The 14,375-nt window shown below is 38.9% G+C and overlaps 1 protein-coding gene across 3 annotated transcripts in view; it reads left to right on the forward strand.

Moving 5' to 3' along the window:
- Positions 1-14,375, forward strand: part of supt5h (SPT5 homolog, DSIF elongation factor subunit) — a 29,489-nt gene that overhangs the window by 4,460 nt on the left and 10,654 nt on the right. For 2 of the 3 annotated variants that reach the window (XM_057839305.1, XM_057839304.1), the window contains 16 exons: positions 2,785-2,935; positions 3,018-3,086; positions 3,200-3,211; positions 3,288-3,357; positions 3,436-3,504; positions 3,587-3,652; positions 5,020-5,050; positions 5,122-5,190; positions 5,256-5,507; positions 7,192-7,281; positions 7,373-7,443; positions 7,517-7,622; positions 8,835-8,925; positions 9,000-9,136; positions 9,363-9,518; positions 9,581-9,727. In XM_057839305.1, the coding sequence (XP_057695288.1) occupies positions 2,785-2,935; positions 3,018-3,086; positions 3,200-3,211; positions 3,288-3,357; positions 3,436-3,504; positions 3,587-3,652; positions 5,020-5,050; positions 5,122-5,190; positions 5,256-5,507; positions 7,192-7,281; positions 7,373-7,443; positions 7,517-7,622; positions 8,835-8,925; positions 9,000-9,136; positions 9,363-9,518; positions 9,581-9,727 (1,587 nt within the window). The remainder of the gene's footprint in view (positions 1-2,784; positions 2,936-3,017; positions 3,087-3,199; positions 3,212-3,287; positions 3,358-3,435; positions 3,505-3,586; positions 3,653-5,019; positions 5,051-5,121; positions 5,191-5,255; positions 5,508-7,191; positions 7,282-7,372; positions 7,444-7,516; positions 7,623-8,834; positions 8,926-8,999; positions 9,137-9,362; positions 9,519-9,580; positions 9,728-14,375) is intronic. The other variant, XM_057839306.1, reaches the window with a different exon arrangement.

Raw genomic sequence — 14,375 nt, forward strand, 5'->3', positions numbered from 1 at the left:
TAGCTTCAACAGTTTAGCTTCATGAAAAAGTTCGTCAAAAACAAAACACACATTTTCCTTTCAAATTCAATACACAAAGTTACTAAAAACTTACAAAGACGAATGATAGGCAAGGCTTAGCTAGGACAGCAACTTCATTGAGGTTAATCACAGCCGCTGAGAGAGAAACAAGTTTGTATGCGGGGAGGAAAAAAAAAAAGAGCGTCAAAGATCGCTAATTGCGACAGATGATCTTGTACTAAGCACAAATTCACATTCGCTGGAGGAGGTAAAGTATCACTCCTAATTGTTTTTAGATGAATGCATTTGCCAGCATATTGAATTTAGTGAGTAATGGTTTTCGTTTTCATATTTTGTGGTATGACAAAGTTACTGCCGTTCGTTGCAGCTTGCGTTGAACACTGCCGGAGCTTCCGGTGAAAAAATAGCTCCCGTTAAGGTAGCGTCAAGCTTGTGTATTTAACGGTAATATAAAAGCAGTGTTGTCAATAACGCGGCATCGTAATGCGTAACTAATCTGATTACTTTCTTTCAGTAAAGGACAATCTAACGCGTTCATTTTTCTAAATCAGTAATCTGAGTAAAATTACTTTCCTTGATGCCTGTGCGTTACTATTTTGTTATTGCCCCATAATGTGTGTAGAATGAAGAATACTGTAGTCATGGGAGTGACATCACATGTCACATTTTTTAATCGGGGATGGAACAAAAAGGGTCACGTGTATTACCATGATGCGTGAGCGCTGGGAGTTTGCGGCCAAAACAACATAGCCTTGCTACCTCGCCAGGATGCAATGAAATAGGCAGGAGATATACTACAAACGGCTGCATTTGCACACTGGAAACACAGCCATTACTTCACATTTTTGTCCAGTAAAGATAACAAAAATATCTCCGTGTGCTGCAAACTTTGCACTGGCTCAAAAAGACTGTCCACCGCTATAAGCATCCAATTCAAGCACCACTTGGAATTACAGCACAACAGGTAACAGGACAGCCAGGACTTTTTGATACTGCTCGTGCTCAATCCTCGGTTCAAGCTCAGTTGTTGTTGAGGGTTTTGAAAGCTTAGGTTTAAAGAAATTCTAAATATCCATCTTGCCTCCTCAGCTGTAGTTTTGGCTAAGCAATGCAAACGGCTGTCTCTAAGGTTCTATAGTCACATGATCTGTTCGAAAAATAATTTGGACCCATTATGAAATACTTTGAAGGATTCCTGTTCATTTTATTCATTTGTGTTGTTTGTTTTATTGCTCTAAAACTTTTATAGACAACATTTTAAGGGCCATATTCAATGGTCTTTATTTTAAAGGGAAAGTTCAGAATTTTTTACATTAGGCTTAATCTTTGAGTTAGCCGGGGTTTAATTTGTCGTTGGAAATGATTTGAACACATTCTGTGCAGTTTGACAGTTATTTGTTAGTTTCAGGGCTCCGGAGTGGCTAAGCTAGCGCGAGTCAATCGTGGTTGAAATCAACTCCTTCAACTAATTAAACCCCCGTTAACTCGAATATTAAGCCTTATGTGAAAAATTAAAATGGTCAAATTCGCCACATGTAGGACGTTTTGCCGACGGCGGACATTTTGGCAGAACGCCGGAACATATTTCCTCCACACCTTTCTCACCTTTTTAACCCCTGACCCATTTTCATGCCTGAAAGTATTTTTATTATGAAGCAAAATAATTTTTTTTATTCATTTATATTTATTTTTTAAATTTATGCATACAGTACTGTGCAAAAGTTTTAGGCAGGACACCTGCCTAAAACGTTTGCACAGTACTGTATATATATATTTTTAATTATTAAATTTATTAGATCATGGAAGCTTCCACTTGGGGAAATATATACATACAGTATACCCTGTATATACATAATATAATAAAAACATACAGTACTGTGCAAACGTTTTAGGCAGGTGTCCTGCCTAAAACATTCGCACAGTACTGTATATATACATTTTTTTAAATAAAACAAATATTTGCCTTCAGTTACATTTTAAAAATGTTTTTTCTTGTTTTTTTTTTTTAAATTTTTAAAGATTTGCATTTTTTTTTTTTTTTTTCTAAATAGAAATTTTTAAATCTGAAGTTTTATTTGCCTTTTTGTTTTACGAATATTTTTCTTGTTGATTTTAAATAAAGAAATGGCTTTTTTTTTTAATTACATGAGTTTTATTTTGGAACAAAAGTGTTTTTGATTTATTTGTAAATATTTTTTTATTGTTTATATTTATATATGTTTTTTTAATAAAATACTTAACTTTGTTTTTATCAAATTCATTTTTTAAAATCTTTTCTGTTTTATGTTTAAAAATGAGTTGTATTTTTAAATAGAAAGTAAAAAATAAGTTTTAATAAGTTTTTCTATTTGCCTTTTTGTTTTTACCTATTTTTATTTTTTTTTTTTTTTCATTAAAAATGCTTTTTCAAAAATAAAAGTAAAAAATAGAAAAATATTTTTTTATTTTAAAGCAAAATTAAAAATAAAAACGAGCATATTTGCTAATAGCAGCTTATGTCGCTAATAGCCGTCAAATCTATATGAACTGTGAAGAATGGCATTGAAATCATCATGCTTCAGCCCCATTGACGGCGATAGACGTCCAAATGGATTGGACGCCTATTGGGGTCAATGTGAATTTTTGAAATATATTTCCTTCGTTTCAGTGTTCTATTTTCACAACAACTCTGATTTGTCTGTCGCTATCAATGCCAGCCTCTCCCAGTTTATACTTCTATTGCTGTCAACGGCAACCGAATGCTTAACCGTGATTAACGTCCAGGAGGAAGCGGCCAGCCCGGTCGGCAGCGACAAAGTGGCCGAGGAGGAAGGGGAGGACCTGGACGACGAGTACGATGAAGAAGAGGAGGAAGACGACGAGGACCGTCCTCGAAAGAAGCCGCGGCACGGAGGCTTTATCCTGGACGAAGCCGGTACCGCCTCGCTTTCTCTTCTCAATCTGAAAGTTGCCTCTTCCCGTACTCGTCTTTTTCATTTTTCTTCTCTCTCCTTCAGATGTGGACGACGAATACGAGGACGAGGAGGACCAGTGGGAGGAAGGAACTGAAGACATTATGGAAAAAGGTGAGGATGTCATACACACACTTGACAAAATGAAAAAAAATATGACACAAAAGGACCACATCCACATTCATCCTGAATTTTTTCTGTGTTTGTCTGGTCGCTTGTTTGCGCAGAGGAGGCCGAAGGTAAGTCTCCAGACCCGCGTGGCGCTTAGTCGTCGTCGTCTCGACGACAACGTGACACCGACCTATCTGCTTTCAGTGTCCAACATCGACCACGTGGTTCTGGACGAAGATCATTCCGGGTCCAGGAGGCTCCAGAACCTCTGGAGGTCAGACCCAGAACGGTCGTATTGAGCGGTGGCCAGTGAGTTCATGTCCCGTCAACATCTTTTTTTGGCTATGCGCAGAGACTCACGAGAGGAGGCGCTGGGTGAATACTACATGAGGAAGTACGCCAAGTCTTCAGGAGGGGAGCAGTGAGTATTTTGACCAAACCTTTTTTGAAATGAATCAATTTAGCAAGCGGTTGAAAATGTTTTCTTCTTCTGTGGTTGGTAGCTACTCTGGAGGGTCGGAGGAGCTCTCTGATGACATCACCCAGCAGCAGCTACTTCCTGGTGTCAAGTACGTTAACGCTCGCTTGCCACGTTTTGGGTCTTATTATTATATCACAATATGCCGCTATTTAGTGAAAAATGATACAATTATGTCAACCCCCCACCCCCTCAATTAACTTTTTAATTGACATCCATACATTCATCATCCATCCATACATCCGTCCATCATACATACATCCATTCGCACATCCAGACATGCATAAATCATCATCCGTCCATCATACATCTGTCCATCCATCCGTCCATAGATCCGTCCATCCATATATCTGTCCATCCATCTGTCCATATGTCCATTCATGCATCTGTCCATACATCCATCCATCATACATCCGTCCATCCATCCAAATGTCCATTCGTCCATCCATCCATCGACTGTCCATCCATCCATCCATACATCTGTCCATACATCCAGTCGTCCTTACTGTATATCTGTCCAGACATCCATCCGTCCATACTGTACATCTAATCAGACATGCATCTTTCCGTCCATACATCTGTCTATCCATCCATCCAATCAGACATCCATCTGTCCATCCATACATACATCCGTCCATCCATACAAACATCTGTCCATCCATCCAATCATACATACATCCGTCCATACATACATTTGTCCGTCCATACATACATCTGTCCGCCCGTCCGTCCATACATACATCTGTCCGTGCGTCCATAAGTACATCTGTGCATACATCTGTCCGTCTGTACATCCGTCAACACATCTGTTGATACATACATCCGTCCACACATCCGTACATCTGTTCATCCATTCGTTCACACGTCTGTCCATACGTCCGTCCGTCCGTCTACACATTCAATTCAATTCAATTTATTTGTATAGCCCTGGATCACAAAAATGGTGTCTCAAAGGGCTTACACACATCTGTTCATCTGTCTGTCCATTCGTCCACACATCCTTCCGTCCGTACATCTGTCCACACATCCATCTGTCCGCACATCCGTCCATACACCCGTCCGTCTGTACATCTGTCCACACATCCGTCCATCCATCCGTCCACACATCCACCCGTACATCCGTCCATAAATCTGCCAGTCCATCCGTACATCTGTCCACACATGTCCGTCCATCTGTCTACGCATCCGTTCATCATACATACATACATTCATTCATACATACAGTACATACATTCATACTTACATCCACATATACTGTATGTATGAATGTACATACAGACATACATCTGTACATATGTACATCTGTACTTACATGTATACATCCATCCATGCATACATCAATGCACACATAAATACTCCGGAACGAAGTGTGCATCTTGAAGTACCACCGCACTACTACAACTACAATCAGCTAAACACTCTTCGTCTGAACACTTTTACTCTGTTTGTCCATCTTAGGGATCCCAATTTGTGGACCGTCAAGTGCAAGGTGGGAATTGCACACGAGCGCGTACCGACGAACAAATGCGCTCGTTCGCTCACGCCTTCCCGTCGTTTCAGATCGGGGAAGAGAGAGCGACGGCCATCGCGCTGATGAGGAAGTTTATCGCTTATCAGTTCACGGACACGGTGAGAACGCTCGCAAACGATCGGGAAGAATCGGAGAGTCGACGGCCCTTTCTCCGTCCGCGCAGCCGCTCCAGATCAAGTCGGTGGTGGCCCCGGATCACGTCAAGGGCTACATCTACGTGGAGTCGTACAAGCAGACGCACGTGAAAGCCGCCATCGAGGGCATCGGCAACCTTCGCATGGGCTTGTGGAACCAGCAGATGGTGCCCATCAAGGAGATGACGGACGTCCTCAAGGTGGTCAAAGAGGTCACCAATCTCAAGCCCAAATCCTGGGTCCGGCTCAAGCGAGGCCTCTACAAAGACGACATTGCGCAGGTACGATTTTTTTTTTCCTCAAAGCTTAGCTCTCTTAAATCATAGCTTTTAGTTTTTAAGTTTTTTTGTTTTTTGACATTAATAGCTTAGCTTACACTTAGATTTCTCAATGTTTATCTTAGTTTATGTTTATTCAAAGTTTTTGATGTATTTTTTTAAGTTTCCTGACACAAGAAGCTAAGCTTAGCCTTAGCTTTCTTAAAGCTTCACTCTCTTAAATCTTAGCTTTTAGTTTTTTAGTTAAAGTATTTTTTTTAAGTTTTCTGACACTAATGGCTTGGCTTAGACTTTGCTTTCTCAAAGCTTATTGTTTTTAAAGTAATTTTCAAAGTTTTCCGAAAACAGTTAGCTTAGCTTAGCCTTAGCTTTCTTAAAGCTTCGCTCTCTTAAATCTTTTAGTTTTCAAGTTTTGTAAAGTATATTTTTTTTAAAGTTTTCTGACACTAATACGTTAGCTTATACTTTGCTTTCTCAAAGCTTACTTTAAAGTTTTTCTGATTTAAAGTGTTTGTTTTCTTAAAACAAGTTGCTAAGTTTAGCCTTAGCTTTCTTAAATCTTCTCTTGAATCTTAGCTTTTAGTTTTTAAGTTTTTTAAAAATATTTTTTTAGTTTTCTGACACTAATATCGTAGTTTAGACTTAGCTTTCTCAAAGTTTAGCTTTACATTTTTAGGTTTTTAAAGTGTTTAAGTTAGCTTAGCTCAGCCTTAGCTATCTTAAAGCTTCGCTCTCTTCAATCTTAGCTTTGTTTTTACGTTTTTTAAAGTATCTATTAATGTTTTTGGACACTAATGGCTTAGTTTAGACTTAGCTTTCTCAAAGCTTAAAAGTTTTTAGGTTTTTAAAGTACTTTTTTCTGACACAAGTAGCTTAGCTTAGCCATAGCGTTCTTAAAGCTTCACTATCTCAAATCTTAGTTTTTAATTTTTTTCAAGTTTTTTTTTGTTTGTTTGTTTTCTGACACAAATAACTTAGCTTAGACTTTTTCTTTCTCAAAGCTTAGTTTAAAGTTTTTAAAGTTTTTGTTTTCTGACACAAGTAGCTCAGCTTAGCTTTAGCTTTCTTCAAGCTTCGCTCTCTTAAATCTTAGCTTTTAGTTTTTAAGTTTTTAAAAATATTTTTTTAGTTTTCTGACACTAAAAGCTTAGCTTAGACTTTGTCAAAGTTTGGTTTAACCCTTTCTCAAATCTTAGCTTTTCGTTTTTAATTTTTTTTCCAAGTATTTTTGTTAAGTTTGCTGACAATAATAGTTTAGCTTAGATTTAGCTTTCTCAAAGCTTAGTTTTTACGTTTTTAAAGTATTTTTTTGTTTTCTGACACAAGTCTTTAAGCTTCCCTCTCTTAAATGTTAGCTTTTAGTTTTTAAGTTTTTAAAGTAGATTTTTTTTGGGACACAAGTAGCTTAGCTGTAGCTTTCTTTGGGCTACACTCTCTTAAATCTTAGCTTTTAGTTTTTAAGTTTTTTTTAATATATTTTTTTTAGTTTTCTGACACTAATAGCTTAGCTTAGACTTTCCTTTCTCAAAGTTTAGCTTTACGTTTTAAAATTTTTAAAGTATTTTTCAAGTTTTCTGACACAAGTATCTCAGCTTAGCCTTCGCTTCATTAGCTTTGCTGGAATATTGACCTTAACCTGACTGATAGCTGAGTTTAAACACGGCCTCTGGTGTTGTTGGCTATCCAGGTGGACTACGTGGAGCCCAGTCAAAACACCATCTCACTCAAGATGATCCCTCGCATCGAATTGGACCGCATCAAAGCCAAGATGAGCTTGGTAATGCACCCCCCCCCCCCCCCACACACACACACACACATATATATATATTTATTCGGTAATTTATATCTGCTTCTATGTGTTTCTGTAGAAAGATTGGTATGCCAAGAGGAAGAAGTTCAAGAGACCCGCTCAGAGGCTTTTCGACGCTGAAAAAATCAGGTCCGCAAGCACGGGAGGGCTCACGTCCGCGTACGTCTGGGTGACAAGTGCGTTTTTTTTTGGTGACTGACAGGTCGCTGGGAGGGGAGGTCAGTCACGACGGAGACTTCATGATCTTCGAGGCCAACCGCTACAGCCGCAAAGGGTTCCTGTTCAAGAGCTTCGCCATGTCAGCTGTGGTGAGCGACGAGTCGAGAGTAGACGTCTGGTGAATGATGACGAAACGGTGCCGTCGACATTTATATACAGATTTTAAAAAAAAAAGCCAATATAGATATAAGTCAAATTTCCAAATACCTGCCCGGACGAAAATCGATGTACCTCTAACTAAAGATATAAATATATTAGGGCTGTCAAACGATTAATTACAGCTTATAAATTAATTAATCACAATTCAAACCATCTATAAAATATGCCATATTTTTCTGTAAATTATTGTTGGAATGGAAAAATAAGACACAAGATAGATATATACATTCAACATACAGTACATAAGTACTGTATTTGTTTATTATAACAATAAATCAACAAGATGGCATTACCAATATTAACATTCTGTTAAAGTGATCCATGGATAGATAGACTTGTAGTTCTTAAAAGATACATTTAGTACAAGTTATAGAAATTTTGTATTAAAACCCCTCTTAATGTTTTCGTTTTAATAAAATTTTTTAAAATTTTCAATCAAAAAATAAACTAGTACCCCGCCATTATTGATGTCAATAATTACACAATGCTCATGGGTGCTTAAGCCCATAAAATCAGTCGCACCCAAGTGCCAGCAGAGGGCGACAAAACTCCAAAAAACACAAGTAACAAGTTGGCATTGCACTGTGCTGTCATTTTAATCTGTTTGAGCGGGGCATGTGCGTAAATTGCGTCAAATATTTTAATGTGATTAATTAAAAAAAATTACCGCCCGTTAACGCAATAATTTTGATAGCTTTAGTTCAGATGTCTTTTTTTTTTTTTTTTTCCGCAAAGTGATGCACTTTAAATCTTTTCCGTTACAAGCAAAACAATGTTAACAAAGTTATACTTTAAGTTGATCTACACTTATTTCTTGAATAATAGAAAGGACACGATGTTATGCAGAGGTGTACTTATAATAATAATAATAATTTTATAGACAAATGCTACTATTTACAGAGGTGTCTGTGAGTTGTGGTAGGGGGCGCGAAACGTTTACGTCTTCCTGGGGGGGGGCTTAACAGAAAATAATTGAGAAGCACTGATCTAAATAAAGGTACGCCTTTTATTTTGTAAAATACAGTATATACAGTATTTCTTCAAACAGTGAAAAAATGGATTCAATGGATTGTATAGCTGCTAAGCTGTTTGTATTGGTGTTTTCTCATATCAGACTATCTCAACTCGCGCTTACTCAACAGATCACAGATGGCGTGAAGCCCACATTGTCCGAGCTGGAGAAGTTTGAAGACCAACCGGAAGGAATCGACTTGGAGGTGGTCACTGAATCAGGTGCGTGCGAGGGGCTGCCCGTCCGCGTCATGTCTGCATCCATTGGTTACAATCGTGCATTTGCATGTGTTCAGGCAAGGAGCGCGAACACAACCTTCAGGCCGGGGACAACGTGGAGGTCTGCGAGGGCGAGTTGATCAACCTGCAGGGGAAAATCCTTAGCGTGGACGGCAACAAGATCACCATCATGCCCAAACACGAAGACCTCAAGGTACCCCTAAAGAAAATCCCCTTTTAGGGAGTGGAGTGTCAACCAGTTTTGTTTTTGGCAGCCATTTTAATTTTCGTCGAAGTCTTTTGGACTAAAATAATTATTATTTATATAAATTTCGGTCTGGTGGGGGGCAAACTTCACAGAGGTAAAATGTTTTCATCTGTCAAATTTAAAAGTTTCAGTCCAAGAATAAAGAAAATATAATTTTTTTCTCCCTGCGTAGGACCCGCTGGAGTTCCCGGCCCAAGAGTTAAAGAAATACTTCCGCATGGGCGACCACGTGAAAGTGATCGCCGGCCGCTACGAAGGCGACACGGGTCTCATCGTCCGCGTGGAGGAGAACTTTGTCATCCTCTTCTCCGACCTGACCATGCACGAGGTAGGACACTCCGCGGCGACGTCGGGAGCCGCTCGCCGACAGGCGTTTCCTCCCGTCCGCAGCTGAAGGTGCTGCCCAGAGATCTGCAGCTCTGCTCGGAGACGGCGTCCGGCGTGGATGCGGGAGGGCAGCACGAGTGGGGGGAGCTTGTTCAACTCGACCCGCAGACGGTCGGCGTTATCGTGCGGTTGGAGAGGGAAACCTTCCAGGTACGTGTAAAGTTGATTTTGGACAGAATATCGTTAGATGATATGTGTATTGTGACATATACTGTAGACCAGGGGTGTCCAAACTTTTTGCAAAGGGGGCCAGATTTGGTGTGGTAAAAATGTGGGGGGCCGACCTTGGCTGACGTCCTTTACGTAGAACAATATAAGCAAATTTTAGCAAGCCATTCTGTGTGTCACATTAGCTTCATTATTTTTTTTTTTATTGATAATTTCAACAATCTTGCGACTAGCCTTTGTGGCGTTCTCTTTTGACTCTCGGGCTCTTGCGAAATACTGCTGCTGTGAAATTAAACTAGCTTGAAGTTGCTTCAATTTCTCGCTGCGTATCTTCCCCGTAATCTTGTCGTACATGTCAGCATGTCTTGTTTGGTAATATCGCCTCACATTGAACTCTTTAAAAACAGCTACTGTCTCTTTGCAAATGAGGCAGACACAGTTGTTGCGTATTTTAGTGAAGAAATAGTCAAATTTCCATCTATCCTTGAAGCGTCGGCCGTCGCAGTCAACTTTTTTTTGTTGTTGATTGTCACCATTTTAGAAAATTGGAAGTCAAGGGACACATGGGGTAATGTTCCCAAGAGTGCCTTTTAGTGGTTAAATGAGGAGCAGCATTTAGTGTGTAAGCTACCTCATATGCTGGTAGCAGTACTGCTGACCAATTTATTAAGTCTGTGTGCGGGCCAGACGTTATTGATCTTATGACAGAGGCTGGGGGCCGGATGAAATTTGACCACGGGCCGCATTTGGCCCCCGGGCCGCACTTTTGACACGTCTGCTGTAGACTAAAGCTTTGTTTTAGCTGCTTACTCTTGCTTAAAGTGCATACGACATGAGAAAAAAAGTCTTAAACAGGATTATTATGTGAATTAGAATCATATTTTGAGACGATTCGACTATATACAACAATTTAGGAAAGCGCAGATGACGAGAAATTAGTCTTTTAATCTGCAGGTTAGGTACACCTACCGTTATAGAGCTGTAGCGTCCCCAACAGGTGGATGACGTCATTATTCACAATGAGGAAAACTGTCACAACAAAAACAAACAAACAAAATGTCATTGTTTCAGCCTCTCTACTCCAATATTTTTACAGGATAATCTTTTTATCCAAGTATTTTTCCCCAATGGCTATATAAATGGCTTGGTCATGACAAATTACAGTCTTGTCCTAAATGGAATATCAAATAACAAAAATGCATTTATTCAAGACGACATGGCAAAATGACTCCATAATGGTCAAAACTGTCGACTTCACCTTTACTGTCGCACCTCCCGAACGTTATTTTATGCCACCTAAATTGGGCTTATGTCATTTCCCTTCCCCGGCTTCGGAGAATGTAAACAAACCGAGAGGCGTGACAGCTAGCCGGCACGCTAACACGAATCGAGTGATGTTTCAAAGTCTTTGAAGCGGAAAATCACACATAACTAGCCCGGATAATTTCACATGACGACCGGGTTGTCAATCGTTTTCGCCGATCAGCAAACCGCCCGGCGGACAGCAATTTACAGCTCGTTCCCCTGCTAATACGGACAGGAGAGCTCGCCGGGAAGCAGCTGGACAATGACCGCTGAACATTTATATGCCAATCCCTAGGGGTGTAACGGTACACAAAAGTCTCGGTTCGTTACGTACCCTGGTTTTGAGGTCACGGTTCGGTTCATTTTTTGCGACAGTAAGAAAACAAAATGCAAAATATAAATGTGATAGTTGTTTATTACACTCCTTTGTGCTTTCAACAATAGGAACATTAGACTATCCAAAGCTAGAATTCTGCTCAAAAAGTTGTGGTATTTAAAGATAATCCAACAACAATTTGCTTTTCAGACCCCGCATACTCGTCAGCTTTCTTTCTGAAAGATAAAATAAGTCCTGTGCTGAAGAGAAAATCCCAATGACAAAGATTTTAACATGTATTTACAAATAAAATGCCTCAATGAAACATTTTTTTTTTTCTTAGGAACGGTTTTCAAAAGCTTTATTGGTGGATTTTCTCAAGTTAAAGCGCCAAACAGAAATTAAAAAGTTAAATTTTGTAAGCGCTGCAGGATCTGTGTATGATTATTATTATTTAATTACAGGTGTTTTAGCTCATTTCAATTTGTTTTATTTAAATGGGCTATTATTTATTTTATTATGTGTTTATATTTTACAAATGTGATGTAGTATTCATTTATATTCTATATACAGTACTGCGCAAAAGTTTTAGGCAGGTATTTTTTTAATTATTAAATTTATTAGGATCATTGAAGCTTCCACTTGGGGGAAATATGTACATACAGTATATCCTGTATATACATAATATAATAAAAATATACAGTACTGTGCAAAAGTTTTAGGCAGGTGTCCTGCCTAAAACTTTTGCACAGTACTGTATATATGAATATATATAGTTTTATTGTGGTAGGAGGGTTTTGTTTTGAACATGGAGCCGTGTTGGTTATTATTATAGCAGAGAAGACAACAGTAAATCGACAAAGACAAGTCAACTGTGCCCCGATCTACCACTCAAGAATTCTGATGGACTCATTTCGTTGCATATTAATTTGAAAATCGACCGGATCCACCGTATTTTTACACGAGTGACTTCTGGTCTGCCCGATCCGAGCTACCGGTAGTAGTATTGACGCAGGTTGTAAATTGCTTCTCATTGATTTATTTACCAGCTTTCAATTTAACACATTTAACAATTGTACATGCACTTTAAACATTAAATATATAAAAAAAATATTGTAAACAATAAGAATTCAAGTATGAACATTTATAACAGCTGGTGTTTCTTGAACTATGTACAACATTATAAAAATGAATACGACGACTGTGCAAACATGTCATTATAACAAAAATAACTTGCAGTTTGAACAGTACACTTCAAACGGACAATTTAATTGTTAACGGCTGCTGTGACATATTTATTCAACACAAGTGTTTACGTCAAGGTTTCAGTTTTTTTTTTTCCCTGAGCATTTTTTAATACATGCACGTCCATATGCACCCCCCACACAGACACATACACACATTAAAGCTATATTGCTCTTTTGCCAATGAAACATTTAAGATTTTGCACAGAATAAAGCAAGCACATACAAAAGAATAGCTGTAGCCATTGAATGCTCATATTATGGATGGATGGATTCTTTACCATCATAAAAGGGATGTCAAAGAAATCTCACACACACACACACACACACACACACACACAGATATAAAATAACGCGTAACACTAATTGCTAGATGCAGTCTTGTGTCCAATCCACTCATTAAGTTCAGCCGTTTTGACAAAGTTAGAGTCGCTATCTGACTCCATCACGTTCATTTGTAGCTAGCGTTAGCCTATGGTCTGGCTTCCAGTGGAAAGCAGCACCCTCTCCTGAAAACATGAGAACCAGGGAGGAAAGCGGGTGAAAGCCCGTTAGGAGGCCGCCAAGAGTCGACTTAATGTAGGGTGAAAGTTTGGCGAACCTCCCTTAAGCCCGACTCCATCACGTTTGCTTGTAGTGATAGCCGCTAGCGTTAGCCTACCGGACTCGGTTTGTGTGAATTCATGATAACTATGTGACTTAATACGTAAGCATACTGACTGCTTTCTTAAAGGGGAATGAACATAGCCGCACAACAGAGTCAAAGCGGGATAAAAAGTAGGGCTGCAGCTATTGAATATTTTAGTAATCGAGTAATCGACTGAAAATTCTATCGATTAATCGAGTAATCGGATAAAACAAATATATTTTTCGGGGAAGAGCAATTATACATATACATGAGAAAACAAGACATTTCATCTAATCTTGAACCATTTTCAGTCAATGTCTTTATTTTCGATGTATATTGTTGAAAACAGCCAAAAATTGCATCTCAGATGTAACTAGAATTTAAAAAAAAAAAAAAAGACTAATTCACTGCTTTCACTCAAAAAACCTTTAGATCTTATTTAAAAAAAATATATATATATATATATATATATTACCTAAAAATGTCATTACGCTTGATAACACACATCACTTAAAAGTTAGGATTTTTTCCCCCCACGTGTTTCAATTGAATTTCTCTTTGTGTCAAGCCATTTTTAAGTTCTAGTTAAGTTTTAAGTTAGTCTAAACTGTAAGTTCTGATAGGATTTTGAGTTTTTGCAGTGTTCAAAATAAATGTATGATACAGGCTGTATTGGAGCACATTAGGGACCAGTGCTACTTGATGTTTCATCCAGCAATGACTACTGAGCTAAAATTGATAGTTAGCATGATTGTTTTTATTTTACACCCTCATCACTCCACAATGCTATGTTATGTTAAAGCCTGTATGTAAGACACGTTAGCCACGCATCGACAGTGGTCATAATTAATTGAAACCTAGCCCTCCGCAGGGCTAACGTTACGTGAGCTAGTAGCGACAGTAACGTTAATCTTATTTATTAGCGCTTAGCGCTCTTTATTAGCGCTTAGCGCTGTACTGCTTTAAGATGGCGGCTGTTTACAAACGCTGCCCAGACGCGGCCGAGTCTGTCATTTCGCATCTAGTTCAAAATACATGTGATCTCTATGAGACGCACCAGACGCTACCTGTTACCAATGTAGCATTGTGCGGGCTAGTATTTAGCAACGTCGGCGTCGTTTGTGGCGGCTGTCGGCT

The sequence above is a fragment of the Corythoichthys intestinalis genome, chromosome 6, assembly GCF_030265065.1.
Source record: "Corythoichthys intestinalis isolate RoL2023-P3 chromosome 6, ASM3026506v1, whole genome shotgun sequence".
In the NCBI taxonomy this organism is placed as follows: Eukaryota; Metazoa; Chordata; class Actinopteri; order Syngnathiformes; family Syngnathidae; genus Corythoichthys; species Corythoichthys intestinalis.